Genomic DNA, 16,727 nt, shown 5'->3' with positions numbered 1-16,727 from the left:
ACATATAAAATGTCCTATTGATTTCAGAGGGGATACTCTTATCCAGTAATGTCCTTAGAACTGCAAATATACCTTAAGTAAGTATTTATTCTTGGTCAATAGAAAAAATAAAAAATCTTCAGATTTCAACATAACATGAAGTAGAAGAACCAAAATATAACTGCAGTGTAAATAGTAAGTAATGTCAGAACATTCTCATAGGTTTGGTGTACTGCCTTGAATCTCTGGCTTCTGGCTTCTTATGCAGAACAGAATTTCTATTAATATGAATTGCTTGTATAAGACTTAATTTACTATTTTCTCTTTCTCTTTCTCCGTCTCTCTCCCTCTCTCCCCCTCTCTCCCTCCTTCCCTCTCTCCTTCTGTCTTTCTTTCTATAGTGGGAAATTACATTTATTCATTCTACTTTGCTTTCTCTCTCTCTATTTTTTTTGGTTGTTTTTGTTTTTTAATGTAACATATATTTCTTCTCAAAGAAATATTCATTTCTTCTCCTGTGCAGAAGCCTACAGTAGGATTTTTTTCAGCAAACCACTGGCACAGGTCACTCTTGGAGTTACAAAGTTGGTTCAAATGAGCCAGGAACTGTTGAGTTAAGAGTCCTTTTACTCCATGAAAACATATTGCCTCTCCTTGGAGGTTCTTGTACTTGAAAAGCTTGGATTCTCCTTGGAATATGAGGAGAAGAAAAGAATCTGTGAACTATGCAGTCTTAGTTCTAGCCTTAAATTATCAGTCTTCCTGTAGCTGTGAAGACTTTTCTGTGAAGATTTTATCTGTGAAGATAATGGACAATTCATATGTTTTATATGCAATTATGACCTTCTAAAAGAAGGATGGAGATTTGACCTGGAGACCACTTTACTACAGGCAAGTGCATGCAAAACAGTGCTGAAATTAGGAAATTTGAGCACTTACAGTTCTAGTCTGCGGGTTTCGAGTTTCTTCTTATGGGTAAGAGCTGATCTAAAGGATGCGGGGTAAATTGATATTGAAATAACCATTGAAGTGGAAATTCAAACTATATTTGAGTAAAAGAATCAGAAAGTTGAATCGGCATTTTTCTGAAAACAAACTTGAAATTTGAAAAGCTTCTATGTAATACAACATTAAAAACAGTAATTCCAGTAACAATATGAAGACAGTACATAAGAATACAATGCAAATATCTCCATATACTCTTTTGTGGTTTTGTACATACAAGCTCAATTACCCTGTCTGTCATTTCAAATACAAAATTCAAAAGGTACTAAATAGGAATTTAAAGATACATTAAAAATTTTTTTTGTGTCCTCTTTAAAACTGCTTGTGATATTTTTGTCTTGCTTACCACTATTCTTTGATGGTTTAATTCAGTCAAAATAAATAAATAAATAAAAATCTGAAACTCAGAATTTAATGAGATTGCTATTCTGAATGTAAACAGACAAAAGTATTTTGCTTGTTAACAGAAACCAGGTGAAAACACTCAAAGGAGCTATGCTAAACATACCACTCAACTTTATTTAGTTAACAGTCAACCAGCTAAATGCAGGGGGAAATCATGTTTTATTTCCAGTAAATGTACAATTCCTAAATAAACTGAGGCTCTGGGAAGGTAAGTGTATCTGTATATCCTTGAATCGCTTTAGTTGTTGTCAACTGTAACAAACTGAAACTCAGAAGGGTGTTGGCTACATACCCACCATTGTTATCCCTTTTCAGACAACACCAGAAAAGTTTGAACTTTTCAATACTATTCAGAAAATTACTGTAAAGCAGTTATTTTAAATTCAACATCTTTTGTTTTTAGGCAAACTGTGTATAAACTGAATACTGAATTACATTTACATTACTTAACTCATTATTGAGTAAATCACAGGAATATTGTATAATGGTGAGCTTATTTTTTTGTTGTTGTTTCTTTGTTGCTAGATAAATTCTACATCAGCTTCCACTTTTAGGATTTCCATTATTGACATATCATTCAAAAAGTATTAATTAACACAGTGAGTAAAATATGGACGGGTGTCTACTGATACAGAAGAGAAGCTGGGGTACATTTGTAAAAAACAGCAACAACAACAAAACATTTGCTCAAGATCTTTTCAGTTCCAGATCTATTTTCAAGATCTATTTCAGTTCCAGATTCAAATCTAGAAACATACATATTATATTTACTAAGCTGAATAAATACATCATTTATTTTATCATGAGCCACACAAAGTGGTGTATACATAGATACAGATTAACCTTCCTCTATTTTATTCTAAAATTAATCTGTGATTAACCACCTGGTTAATCTCAACAAAAGATCAAACAAGCTCAATATTCTCTTGAAATTCTAACTACAACAAGATTTTTCATGTGGAAAGTAAATGGTGCTTGAAAGTCTGCCAATTAATACAACAAAGATCAGATTAAATGTTAAGGTTAATTTCATTGATTAATGTTTCACTAATACCTGTTTTCTAAAGAATGTTTCATCTCTCCATCAAAATTGTTCCCCCAAAAGAAACTATTATGAAAGTCATTATGTAAAATCTTCCATAGAACAGAACTCGAAAACTCTGTTACTGAGTTTAAACTTCATCTTCCTTAGCAATAACAAGGTTAAAATAGATGATAAAATAAACAATCAGTTTATTAAACTTTGGCATGCAGTGAACTTTTGTTGTGCTGCATGAATAAGGACCAGTTTCCTTAAAAGAAAATGCCACATGTGGGAAGAGATTTATTACTTGAGCTGTATTCCCTTCAGCATATATATTATGATGTCTTCTGTGTCTGCTGGGAATGAAGTGTGAAGTGTTCTATACCTAGGCAGATTTTTGTACCTTGCCTAGATAGTTTAAGGTAATGTCACACTCAGTAGCAGCCTACAGTAAAAGTAGGTGCATGGTCTACTAGAGTGCTACAGGACAACAGATATTACATGGGGGATTTTTACCTTCTTTATCTGACCAAGATAAAATAGATTTTCCTCTCCAGAATGACAATTTCTGATTTTACTATAGAATGGATGATTTTTCCATAAGAATGGGGTCAATGCCAGTCTCTCACAATGTGATGCAGACTCTTGCCAGGAGCAGTCTCTCACCATTATATAAATGGATCTGGAAGGAGCCCAAGCACAGGGGATGGGATGAAGCAGCTTTGTTAATATGAAGGAAATAGTGAGCTTAGAAATCTCCCATCCTTTCTGTCATCCTCGAGTCTCAAAGTACCCTCAGGAGTGTGTTGAATTAATGTTCTAAGAAGGAGAAAAGGGAACAGAAATTATTTCTTTCCATTGAAAGAGAAAATTAAATGTCTGGGAATTATCAGTTATGTTATTCTGCCATGGTAATGGAGAATTGTTTTATTTTCTACATAAATGTCCTTTTTGGTGCTTGCTCTGTTTTTGTATGCTAAGCTCTAGGGAAGGGGGGGAAACTGATCAGTAATAAAACTACCACTTTTGATGGGGTAAAGGCCTTATCTCAGAAAATATCTGAAAGATGTCACATTACACACACATCCTTGGCGTTTCATACCATGGTTACATTTGAGCCTGTAACATAATTAGCTTTCTGGCTCTGTATTACAGACTGATGTTTATGATAGAGTGCAAAAAAAATTGAAATGACACAATTCAGAAGATAAAGGTAAGCCTAGCAGAAGGAAGAAATGACGACAGGCAACATTTATCTACAATATAATTGACTGCAGATTGAGTTTGTATATATCAGGCAGAAATCAGGGTGCTCTTCTTGTTCAATATAAAACTTGTCATTGTGTTGACATCACCTTTAAAAATTACATTTACGTCTTCACTTAATCTCTTATTCTTCAAAGGCTTGCACAGGGTCTTAGTTAGTTTGTTTCTTGTACTGTGACTTTGTTAAGCTCTGAAGTCCATGGAGTTCCTCCATGTTTTAGAAAGTGAATATAGGCTGTTAAAGTAATCCTGAGTTTCCTGCCTGTACTCACTGGGCAAACAAAATAGTATGTGTTGCAAGACATATTATTTTGCAAATTTTAAAATACCCTCAAATAAAGACTTATGTACTAGAGCAAATAAATCTCAGTGCAAAAGACTGTACAACACTCTTCTTATTTTATCATGTATGACTCACAGTAAAAGCCCTGTCATAGGCAGTACCAACTGTTGGGAGCCTCAAGGCTGCTAGACTTCCTGTAAACTTCTACAGTTAACTTATTCTTCCATAGAGATCAGCTCTGGTTATGAATGTAGCACATACTTGGTAGACAAATGTCTCAGCTGCTTACTGCAGTTTTGTCTGAGCTCAATGATGTCATCACTGACTGGCAAGACTGGCAGTCAACCTGGCAATTTTGGAGTCACTAGAAAAAAACTTTGTCAGTATGATGCCTTTTCAAAAAAAAAAAAATTAATAATAATAATAATAATTTGATTTTGATCAATTTCTTGTGTTCTTAGAGCACCTGTAAAATTACGTTTGAAGTACTTGTTGACAGCCCAACTTCAGGAAGATAATCTGTACTCAGTGATTAAGATAACATGTAGCACAGGCATCTCATAAACAATTTCTCATTACATCAAAGAACAGAAGCCCTTTTGCCGTATGCAGCTCTGTGTTACTGCCTAACCTAGAGTGGCCAGTTTAGTGACAATATTAGCTTGAACCAGAAAACTCATTTTTTGTTTGTAAAGCTATTTTATATACTTTTTACTCTGGGAGATCCTCATGTCAATTACTGATATATTAGCCAAAGTTGTTACTATTTTACTGGGAGTGACAACAGAAGTGATAATAGCATCCAGCAACTGGTAAAAACAAAGACATGATGTGAGCTACTGAAATCTCAGACAGACAAAAAGGGGTTTTCATCTCTCTCAACCCTTGTTTGGGACTTTCTGAGGGTACAGGCAGACTGCAGCCTTGCAGTGATTGGTTGGATGACAAAATGGAGCACAGCACTCTTCCCATTGGACAGCTTTCAAAATATATTGTGAAATGAGAAAGATATAATGCATGATAATTTGATTGAATTTTTGTGAGGAAGAATCACTGGAATGTACTGACTATACTTTTTAAAAATTTCTTTTCTTTGAGTTGGCTTTTATTAGAAAGGTATTGCCTAGAAGGAATGAAAGAGGCAGGAAATCAATCTGTAAGTAGACTGGTAATATGAGATGAACCAGGAAGGATATAGAAAGGATAGAAGATGTGGTGCTGCTAAGCTGAAAATTCTCTGAGAATAGGAGACCTTTTTGTGTTTCAGTGCACAAAATTAAGCACAATGTTTTTGTTGAACCAATGCCTAAAGAACATAAGTGAGAAGACATGATTCACTGGAGTATATTAGTCAGACTGACAAATGTATTTTGAAGACTGCTGTATAGATATGATGACTGTAATTGTACAAGAATACTGTCTGGATTGTTTGAAATATTCCATATCTTTCTCATCATATTTTACACATTGCAATTTTCTTGGTAATGTGATGTCCTTATGGTAATTGTGGTACAATATTGCACTTAAGCAAAGAAAATACAGCTGAGTTTTGACACTATGGCTGTTATTTCTAACTGCTCTCAGGTGTAACTATACAAACTGCATATAGAATTGTTATTATTTTATGGTATGTACATGTGTATTTATAATAAATATATATATGTATATATACTTTATTTTTTACACAGACAAATATGTTTTTATATTCTAACAATTTGGCAAGTTTAGAAAATCTGTGAATTAGAAAGGTCAATAATTATTCATCATAGATATGCAGAACCAGAGGAAATTATTTGTTTTGCAAAAGAGATTCTTGAACTGATATGTATTGCTGAAACAGGCAGGACTTTAAAAATAACCTTGAAAAGTGAATTGCCATTTAGACATCTTGCCATTTCTTTGGTTTTTATGTAACTCATATAGAATAAATTTTATCCACATGTAATTTTCAGGATCAGAGCTCTCAAAACTTAGTTAAGGATCCATGGGTTTTCAAATTCAGATACAAAGTAATATAATATACCTTTTACTTTCTTGTTTGACATCTCTTTGAAGAATGGATATAGTTCCTTAAAGTGCACTGTAATGTTAAAGCAGCAATATTTGGCATATTTTTCATGTTCCATCATGAGACTAAGACTGGGTAACATGTCAACTGACACTTGTATTCACAGTGCTAGGGATAATTCTGTGTATCAAACATGGAATCAGAGGATCACAGAATTATAGAATGGATTGGGTTAGAAGAGACCTCAAAGGTCATATAGTTTTGACACCCCTGCCATAGGCAGGGATGCCACCCACTAGATCCAGATGGCCAAGGCCCCATCCAGCCTGGCCTTGAACACCTACAGGGGTAGGGCATCCACAGCTTCTCTGGGCAAGCTGTTCCAGTGCCTCACTAACTTTACAGTGAAGAATTTCTTCCTAATGTCTAATCTAACTATATTCACTTTTAATTTTAGACTATTCCCCCTTGTCCTATCATTATTCACCCAAATAAAGAGTCCCTCTCAATCCTTTTTATAAAACCCCTTTAAGCACTGAGAAGCCACAATGAGGTCTCCCCGGAGCCTTCTCTTATCCAGGCTGAACATACCTGGCTCTCTCAGCCTTTCTTCATAGGAGAGGTGCTCCAGCCCTCGGATCATCTTTGTGGTCCTCCTCTGAGCTTGCTCTAACCTTCCTTGTGCTCGGGGCCCCAAACCTGAATGCAGTACTGCAGGTGGGGTCTCATGAGGGCAAAGTAGAGGGTCACAATCACCTCCCCTGCTCTGCTGATCACGCCTCTTTTAATGCAGCCCAGGAAACAGTTTGCCTTCTGGGCTGCAACTGCATGCTGCTGGCTTATGTCAAGACTTTCTTCCACCATAACCCCCAAGTCTCTCTCCACATGGCTGCTCTCAATGAGTTCTCCCATTCTGTACTCCTATCTGGGATTGCCCTGACCCTGGTACAGCACCTTCTACTTGGACTTGTTGAGCCTTATTCGGTTTACGTGGGCCCACTTCTCCAGCCTGTCCAGGTCCTTTTGAATGGTATCTCTTCCTTTGGTATCAACTGCACCACCCAGCTTGGTGTCATCTACAAACTTGCTGAAGGTGATGTGAGAAAAAAAAACACTGTGTTGGAAACTGTGATGAAAGAAGAAAGTAAGGTCTGTCTTAAGGTATTATTCTGATGATGTTTTAATCATAAAAAGAAAAAGAAAATAATATTAGATGACTTTTAGGAGAGATGTTTGTGATTACCAAGCGTTCTCTAATAATATGAGAGTTTTCATTTTAGGATTGTCCTGAATCTCTGTTGCTTGAGAGAACATCTGTTTTTTTAGACTAAACAGCTGTTTCTCAAAGGAGGTTGGCTTTCACCGAGATGAACAATTATAAAATTCACTACTCCTTTATAAGAAACGTAAAGGGAAATCTTCCCTTGATTCCCACTAAATTCAGTAGATTCTTGGTTTTATGTATCCTCTGCTTATAACTTGTCTGAGCACAACTTGTTGCACAAGTTGTTAAGACATATATACACATAAGATAATATTAAGATAAAATATTAAAATATTAAGATAAAATAGGGAAAATTGTAATTTATGATCATTTTTTATTTATTATTATTTAGGCTGACAGCAAATACTATTTTAAGTAATGAATTTTATAAGCTACAAGTAAATGTCATTTAAGTAGTGAGGATTATTTTAGTTCTCTTATGGCTGCAAGGAATGATAGTACCATATTTTATGTTGCCATGTTGAAAAGATATTTATGGATATTTTTCCATTTCTCCCACCCCACTCTTGCAAGTAAAAATCTCTAGAGGTTAGGTAAACTGTCAGTGATCAGTGGGAAGTGAGCAATGGAGAACTTTTCGTAACAGCCACTGTACCTGTAAGTTTAAGCAACATTTTTCTACTTTGGAATGTTTTCATTAATGTATTTCAGAATACTGAAAAGGTCACCGCTTTCTACATAGGGCCTTATTTTATATTCCTTGTGCATCCAAAACTCTGCTTAGGTTGAGTTTTGTGGAGCTGTAGCTGTGAGAATTTGGAGCGAAGAGTGGATGCAGGAGGCATAAACCTGGTTGTGTTCTACCAGTAAGTCTGTGAAGAAACTTGAGCTGCATATCAAACTAAAATTGGTATTCATCATCTAGTATTAAGGATCATGTTCTGACTACTTTTCTGATATTTGAAGGATGACACTATTAGTTAGGGAAAACAAGTGCACTCAGAAACTGAAGCTGACTGGTAATTCATTTTGACTAGAAACTGTAAAAACAGTTGACAGGATAGTATCATAAAGATGTACTTTATAATGTCATTTTTAATGCATCGTCATAACCTGACACTGGTCTTTCAGTTTTACAGTAATTAACATCTCTTGACTGTTTGTATCTGGCTTACAGTATGTCTTGATGTTACGTGTTGGGAATTGTAAAAGGTGCATGATTGTGCTGTTTCTGTCCAAGTTGTTTCTAATTAATAACTTCACTGTCCAGTGTTCTTTCAATAAGGGTACCTACTATAATGTTTACATTATTTTAGATACGAAGAAACTGGCTTTTCAACCAAACTGAATGATGCATCTCGATATACAAGAGCATGTGTGTGTATGTATTTCTATGTGTACATACACATACATTTATGTGTGTTTATTAGTTTAGATAAGGTCTCTCACTTCTTCTCACCTTGAGCTTCTCAAATCTCAGGCATCTGGAAGGAAACATGACTTTTCATGAATACTGAAAACCATAAATCTCGAGATTAATTAATCAAAACTCTTATTGTGATATTCACTAGAACTTCCTCACATCCTAGAATTCAGCACAGGGCAGCATTAAGTAAAGGTATAATGACTAACAGGTACCAGATAATGCAGGCATCTTGCACCTGTACAAATGGCTTAGTGAATTGATGACTGTGTCATTTTATCCCTCTGACTCTTTGAGTTTGTAGCTCCTAATTGACATACATGTTTATTTCTTCTTGTGATTCCACAATACAAAGTGTTTACCTTATATGTTCTCTCTAAGCATCTGCAGTTGTTTCATGTCAGAAATAAAATACTGACTTTAATGTATCCTTGGGCTGACCCAGCATAGTTGCTTTTATTTTATTAATTTCTGTGGTAGTTAAATTTTAATTATTTTCCTAGGGTCTCAATAATGTCCTTCAACTAGGAAATGAGTTGCTTTCAATTAAGTTTGAATTTCAGCAATAAAAAATATACAGATTTTATCAAATTATTATTTTATTAATTGGAGGAGTATTTTTCTAAGAATTTAAATATTAGAGGTAAAAAAAAACAACCTCTGATTATTCATATTAATTCCAATGTCTTTTTTAGTAAGGTTTAATCCTATACTTAAATACTATTCTTAAAATATACATACAACATAAATTAAATGAAGAAATGTTGCTATTAACTCTTACAATAAGAGTTCTTTCAGCATAATCCTTTTCAGTGTAATACATAAATCTCAATAGCAATGCATGTACAAATCTATTTTAGCTTAATATCATGTAGCCAAGACATATTTGTGAGGTTTCTGCTTAAAAAGGATGTTCCTGGCTTTGAATTTCAAACACTGGAACATATGTATTTATTTATTAAGAAAGCCAGATAATTGCAGTTAAATCTTTGGTGATGGACTTTGAAGAGTGTGGTTTATATTTCGCTGTGTTTTTTTGTTTGTTTGTTTGGCTTTGGGTAGTTTGGTCTTTGCTTTTCATTAGAGAAGTTCCTGATACCACTGTTAAATGGAAACTGTTCTTTGAAGGAGCCTTTAGCAAAATCTCTAGATTCTAAGAGGAATTGGAAAAGTCAAAAGCTACTGGGAGGATAGTGTTTTCTTCCCCATTGCCTGAGAATTATTAATTTTTTAATGCAAAAAAAAAAAAAAAAAAAAAATCTTGATAGAAAAGCTGATAAAGATACATGTTTTAAGCATAGTATACTAAAACAATCTTATTTTGGTCTGTAAGTAAAATTGTTATACAGTAATATACTGTATTCATTGGATTGCAGATGTTTTAGTATTTTTTTCCATTGTTTTCCAAGCATCATTCTAAATATAGTTTTCTGTTTGGTCAGTACTTGGATAATGTTAGTGGTACCCATTATTGAAAGGTAGTCTGTATTTGTACTAATACAGAGAATACCAGTTTAGAAATGAGCCTGATTGCATGGTTCATTTTGTTCTCCTTTGTAGAGCCAGGCTGCGGCCCACTACAAAGGCACTAAACATGCCAAGAAGCTCAAAGCACTGGAAGCCATGAAAAATAAGCAGAAATCTGTTACTACCAAGGACAGCGCAAAGACTACCTTCACTTCCATCACTACCAATACCATCAATACCAGCTCTGACAAAACAGGTTAAGCGACAATCTTTGTTGGTCTTTTTTTGTTGTTGTTGTTTTTTCGTTGTTTAATTCCATGTCTGTTTGGTTATGTGCTTGCTACATTGATTCATGCTTGATCCATCTTTCTGTGTGATACTGATTTCTTTTAGTCCTTTCAGTTTGCTGGTGAGAGTATGACAGTCCAATTTCTCTCTATGAAAAGAGGCTTGTTATTCTTTAGGATAGAATGCAATACTTATGATTTGATTAATTTTTATAGCAACTGAACTATTACATATCAACTGGTCTAAACCTCATAGTCTATGCACAGCACCACTCTATGTATTATTGCTTATGGATGGTTTATTCTAACCACAAATAATGCAGCAAATTACACTGTGTTCAGAAGCCTCTTGAAAAGTAGTTAGTATAAACCTAGTTTCCATAAATTTCAAACATTGCATTTTTTTTTTTAATGGCTATTGCATGGTTTTGAGCTGGAAACTAGCTGTATAATCTTTATGCCACATGATCAGGTAAGTGATGTTGATGATAATTATTTTGTTTAAATGAGTCTTCAGACTGAAATCATATCCTTTAAATTATTGGATGGGTATTCCTTTGCAAAATAAATAAATAAATAAATAAATTTCCTTTGAAAAGTATTTGAAAGTATTTGGTGAAGTCAACAGGATTTGATTAAGCTCACATTTTAAATATTTTGTTACTCTACTGGAAATTTCAAAGGAAGGTTGTAAATTCATTGAAATGTAGTCTAGTATCACACAAGGTATGACTGCTTTTGTTTTTCTCTGTATGAAGGTTTACAGTTTGCATATTTACTCATAACCAGCCCCCCCCCCCCCCCTTTACCAAACAAGTCAAACACTGCAACAGCAAAAAAGCCAAAGCTGTGAAAAAGCAGAGACTACTGATGCTGAAAGCTGTTCACTTGGAACCACTTCTCCTGATTCAGTAAGTTTAGCACTGTAAATAGGTGTGTACTAGCCAACTATAGTAAAAACAAACAAAAAAAAAAGTACCTTGCAGATGTGCAATATTTTCTTTAGATTACATTTTTGCTGTATTTGTTATAGGCAGATACCTTCCCAAGTATCTGTCTCTCTTTATTTGGTATAGACCTTTGTTATATACAGCATATATTTTAATGGGGATTTATATCCTAACAATAATAGCATTGCTTAAAAAAAATTGTTATTGCAATATTGTTGTGTTTGTTTCAAATAAATAAATAAATATGGAAAATATTCCAAGTATTTTTGTTTCTACGATGAAAGATATGAAGCATAGGGACAAAGGGGGGAATGTAAAAGTTATTTAAATATATGTGTTTCTAAACATACAAATACCTGTAAAAGTTCATCCTCTTTACTGTGACCAGAACAGTAAGAGAGATGATGTTTCTATTAGGAAAGAAATGAAGTATGGAAGAATGGAACAAAGACGGGAAATGTCAAAAGTTATTATTATTTTTTTTTAATATATATTTCTAAGCATACAAATATCTTTACAAGTTTCTTCTGCCGCTATCTGTTACCATAGTCAGAAAAGTAAGAGGGAAAGTGAATTATTGTTTACAAAATATGATCTAGTGTTTAGAGGAAAAGAAGAAAAAAGTGAGAGAATTTGAAGCTTTTTTTTTTATGACTCAAATCTGTTTTTATTGTTGTTTTTGTTTTTAGTTACTTTCTTTCTTATTCAGTGCAAATTTGGAGGATTATCCAAAGTGCCTTAAAACAAGTCTGACTCCATCAGGCTTTGAATTAGACCCTTGACAAGACATATGAACTGTCTTGTATTCAAGGTCAGTAGTACAAATCAATATTAATATCAGCATAAATAACATCACAAAACTAGTTAACCACAAGAGCAATGGTCTGTGCTGGAGTTTTCTCAGCTTTACAAAGCTTGTGACTTCCTAGATTAATTTTGTAAATGTGTGTAGCCTACATTGGAAATGAAGGTCAGTACCTCCATAGTGTTCTACAAGAAAAAATTTAATATTAGTTGACAAACAGCCTAAAATCCGACTGTTTCACAAAACACTGAGCACTGTTCAACTTGTGGCAAAAGCCCTATTCAACTACTGTTATTCAAAGAAAGGCAGCATGTTCTATCAAAAGGCAAATATGGTTATTACAGGTCTGCATTGATATGACTGGCAGTAGAATGGCATATCCTTGGTGTAAGTTATCCTTTGTAGAATCAAGTATGTAAGCACACTATCAGAAAACAAAAACAAAAACATTTTGAGTAGATAAAAAGGATGAAATTGTCTGCCTTGTAAGTTAAAAAAAAAAAAAAAAGCTCATAAATTTTATATTTACTTGATAGAAATTTCAAGAGCAAAATGTTTTCTGAAAGCCAGAATAAAACATCAGAACATGCTGCACTGCATTTGCTATTTATAAATGATCACTCTAAAAGTCAAATATTCTGATAGTAATGTGCAGTTCTGAGATGATAGTTACAATAATGAAGATATTTTATGAATTCATAATTCATAACTAGAAATAAGTTCTGTTACCTGTACTTGTGATTTTGTAACCAAAAGTTTTGTAACCAAAACTTTTCCTAAGTAAAAAATAAATAAATAAATAAAATGCTCAGTGCTGAAGATTAATACTTGATCCTAAATACACTAAGGATAGGGTCATGTTCATATCACCTCCAATCCATCATGCACAGCAGTGGTTAAACGGTGAATTACACATCAGTCACAGCACATTGGTCAGGATTTCAGTTCACTGGTTCTTTGCACACTTAGCAACTCCAGCAATGAAACACCATCAGGAAATCGGCAGTGCTATGCATTGAAGATTATGAAAAAAGACTACACAGTATACAAACTTGTATTTCGTTAGACATGGTGCCAACATGTGTTATTGCAATAAATAATGGAGACTGTGCAATCCACCAAGCAGACTCCTTAATAAATTTCATAAATATTTCCTTATAGTGAAAGATAAGTACTAAGGAAAAAACATGGGATCATTTTGCTTATTCTGTAAATGTCAGGTTTTTTTGTTTATTTGTTTGTTTTTGTTTTTTACTATTTTAAGTACTATTTAGAAGGCTAGAACTTGAGGAATTTGGGGGGAATAAAATATCATGAAGAGTTATACTGCCAGTCACAATGGATGATGATATTCTAAGCATGTGGGAACTTTATCCATTCTATTATTTAATATCCTCCTTTCATCTCTACTTATCATTTTATATGTGATACCTATAGTTACTTAGCACAGAAAAACTGAAAGTATGACCATTCCAAAGACAAGCTCACTTTGTGATAATATACAAGCCAATTCAAGGGGTGATAACAAAAATGAATATTTTCAGCATATATTATGATACGTTTATATATATTCCCTGCTACAGAGTCATTAAAGGTCTGTGATAGCTTTAAAATTTCCTCCTGTTTTCTGTCAATATATGTTTTCCTCATAAAATGTTTCACACCTTCACATTGGCTGTAAGGATTGATACTTTAGGAAAACCATTCAGAATATATTTAGACTGTTTTCTGTCATTATTAATTATATATATTATATTAATTATATATATATATTAATTATATATATTCTGTCATCATAATTATATGTCCTGTCCAGTAAAGTCACTTTCCTGAACATGGATTTTTTGGATCTAGAGTGAGTGTTCAAGTTTATATCCATGTAAAACAGTATCTCTGTATCATTGTATACGTCTGAGTATTGATCATTTCAGAAACTATTTGAAGTTAGGAAGGACTCTCTGTAAGCACATTATTCACATTATTATGGATTAAATTCTGAAGATTTGGGCCTTTATTTTTATTTTTTTAATTCAGCAGAGAATTCAGCCATCATTTCTTATCAATGGAGAAGAATAAGTAGAACTTTCCAAAAAGGAAAAAAACATTATTGGAAGCTGTCATTATAGCAGTCTTTGTCTCTTTTTTTTTTTTTTCTTTTTTTTTTTTTTTTTTTTAATCCATATATTGAATATAAGTGTGGTAATAACATAGGAGAAAGTTTTCTTTTACTGACCCATTTGAAAATTGTTCTTTGTGGGAAAATTTTAAGTGAGCCATGCCTTCACAAAACACTTTTTTCTTTTATCTAAGAAATGGTAGGTTATTGATGGTCAGCAGATTCAACTCACCTTTGAAAAAAACATTTCAGTCCAGCTGGATTAACTCTGAAATAGTTAAAGGTGGAGTAGGTTGGTGACTGATAGAGAAGCCCGTTTGCCAAGGCCTTGGATAAAAAAAAAAGAGGAAGACAGGGAAGAGAAAGAAATCAGAAATGTTGTAGCAAGTCAAGGTGGAAGGAAGGAAGATGTCATGAAAAAGAAGATATGTTGGAGTTTGGAAGGTACTAATGCCACAGAATGACAAAATTTTTGAATTCTCTGCAGTGAAGAGACCTTAAAAGGGACATTTGGATGTCAGCTATTTCACCTTCCAGCTCGGAGCTGTCAGCTAGAGTAGGCTGATCATTACCTTGTTCAGTCAGGTTTTGGGTATCTTCACAACCTTGCTGGGCAACCTGTTAGTGTTTGACCACCCACACAGTAAAAAGGATTTTATGGGGTACTTAATCTAATCTCTTGTATTTCTTTTTGTGCCCATTGTGTCTTGCCCTGTCACTGGGCACCACTGAAAAGGGTCTCTTGCTCTGTCTTCTTTACCCCCCAGCCCTGACCTTATAAAGTATTTATATACATGGATAGCAGTTCCCTTAGCTGTTCTTCTCCAGGCTTAACAGTCCCAGATCTCATCTTCTCCTCATACAACAGATGCTCTAAGCCCTTAATCAACTTTGCGGCTGTTTGTTGGACTTGATCCAATGTGTTCATGTCTTTTGTGTATGGAGTATCCCAGAACTGGACCAAGCACTGCAGGTGTTTCTCACCAGGGCTGACTAGAAGGAAAGGATCACATTCCTCAATGTACTGTCAACATTCTTCCTAATGCAATTCAGGATGCCATTGACTTTCTTTGTGGCAAAGGCATGCTGCTGGATTTTGTCTAGCCTGGTGTTCACCAGAACCCTGAGTTCTTCTCCACAAAGATGCTTTCCAGGAAGTCAGCCCCCAACCCAGGCTAGTGCATGGCATTATTCCTGCTCAGTTTCATGACTGCATTGTCCTTTGTTGAGCTTCAAGAGACTCTTGTTATCCTATTTCTTCAGACTGTCCAGGTCCCTCTAAATAGCAGCACACCCATCTGGTGTATCAGATACTCATCCCAGTTTTGTATCATCTGCAAACTTGCTGAGGATGCACTCTATCTCAGTGTCTGGGTCATTAATGAAGACAGTATTAGCACTAATAATCCCTGGGAGCCACTAGTGACTGTCCTCCAGCTGGCCTTTGTGCTGCTGACCACAACCCACTGGGGCTGCCAGCTCATACATTTTTTTTTTATTATCTTTTGTGTGTTGTTTTGTTATTGTTGTTTTGTGTTTTGGTAAAAATGAAAACTAAGAAACTGTAAAAAAACAAACAAACAACAACAACAAAAAAAAAAAACGTAAAGAACGTCAAGCAGAATAAGAGGATTAACATGGAAATGCATAAGATTTATGCAGATCTCTAAATTCTCCTAATGCATGGCTTTAATAGGTTTGCACTAGTTTCCCATTAGGCAAATCACATTGATTCTATGTAAAATATATTACTATTATAAAATGTATTTTACATGCAATTAAAATAAAAGATCATTGATGGGACCTCGTTGAATGCATCTTTTTACATCTACTTTGTGCTCTGTTATATACTGTATTGTCTTTGTGTATTGTGACTTTTCTAATAATTCCATAGTGTGTTTTATCACCTGTTTGCAACCTTTAACTATGCTTCTGGGGGATGACAGACATTCTGGGGTCTACAGACATTGGGAGTAAAAACTAAAGCAGACCTGTTGCCTTATATCATCTTACACCAGAGATGAAATTGGTCTGTAGATATGTAGGTAGTGGCCATAATATTGAACAGTATCCAGTATATCTTCTGCCAATATTGAGATGGAGAAGTCAAGCTTCAAATGCAGCGTTTTCACGGAATATAACCACTGAACTGCATAGACTATATATCTGTCCTTTTGGTTTTATTGATAATATAAAGGAGAGAAAGACAATGATTTTTTAAACACAATATTTACTGAGAACCTATGTGGAACTTCTTTGACCATCTATAGATATATACATCGACAGTTGCATATGACATATTGCACTGGATTCTCCTTAGTGTGAGAGGAAATCTTGTCAATGGAGTCTACGGCACAGTTCATCTCATTCTAAAATACATATCTAAAATAAACCAGATGAATGAAGAATTCATAAGAGTAATTATCTTCATTTGAGTGCATGTATTTATTAAAAACAAAGAAACAAACTGTAGTGACTAGGTCA

The 16,727-nt window shown here is 34.3% G+C and overlaps 1 protein-coding gene across 3 annotated transcripts in view; it reads left to right on the top strand.

The window, feature by feature from the left end:
- ZNF385D (zinc finger protein 385D) overlaps positions 1-16,727 on the top strand; it is a 430,542-nt gene that overhangs the window by 354,619 nt on the left and 59,196 nt on the right. For all 3 annotated transcript variants that reach the window (XM_082754569.1, XM_082754568.1, XM_082754570.1), the window contains one exon: positions 10,179-10,341. In XM_082754569.1, the coding sequence (XP_082610695.1) occupies positions 10,179-10,341 (163 nt within the window). The remainder of the gene's footprint in view (positions 1-10,178; positions 10,342-16,727) is intronic.

This window comes from Aythya marila, assembly GCF_965140915.1.
Source record: "Aythya marila genome assembly, chromosome: 2".
Classification (NCBI taxonomy): Eukaryota; Metazoa; Chordata; class Aves; order Anseriformes; family Anatidae; genus Aythya; species Aythya marila.
Note: the sequence above shows the minus strand (reverse complement) of the source record. Positions and strands in the feature narration are given on the sequence as shown.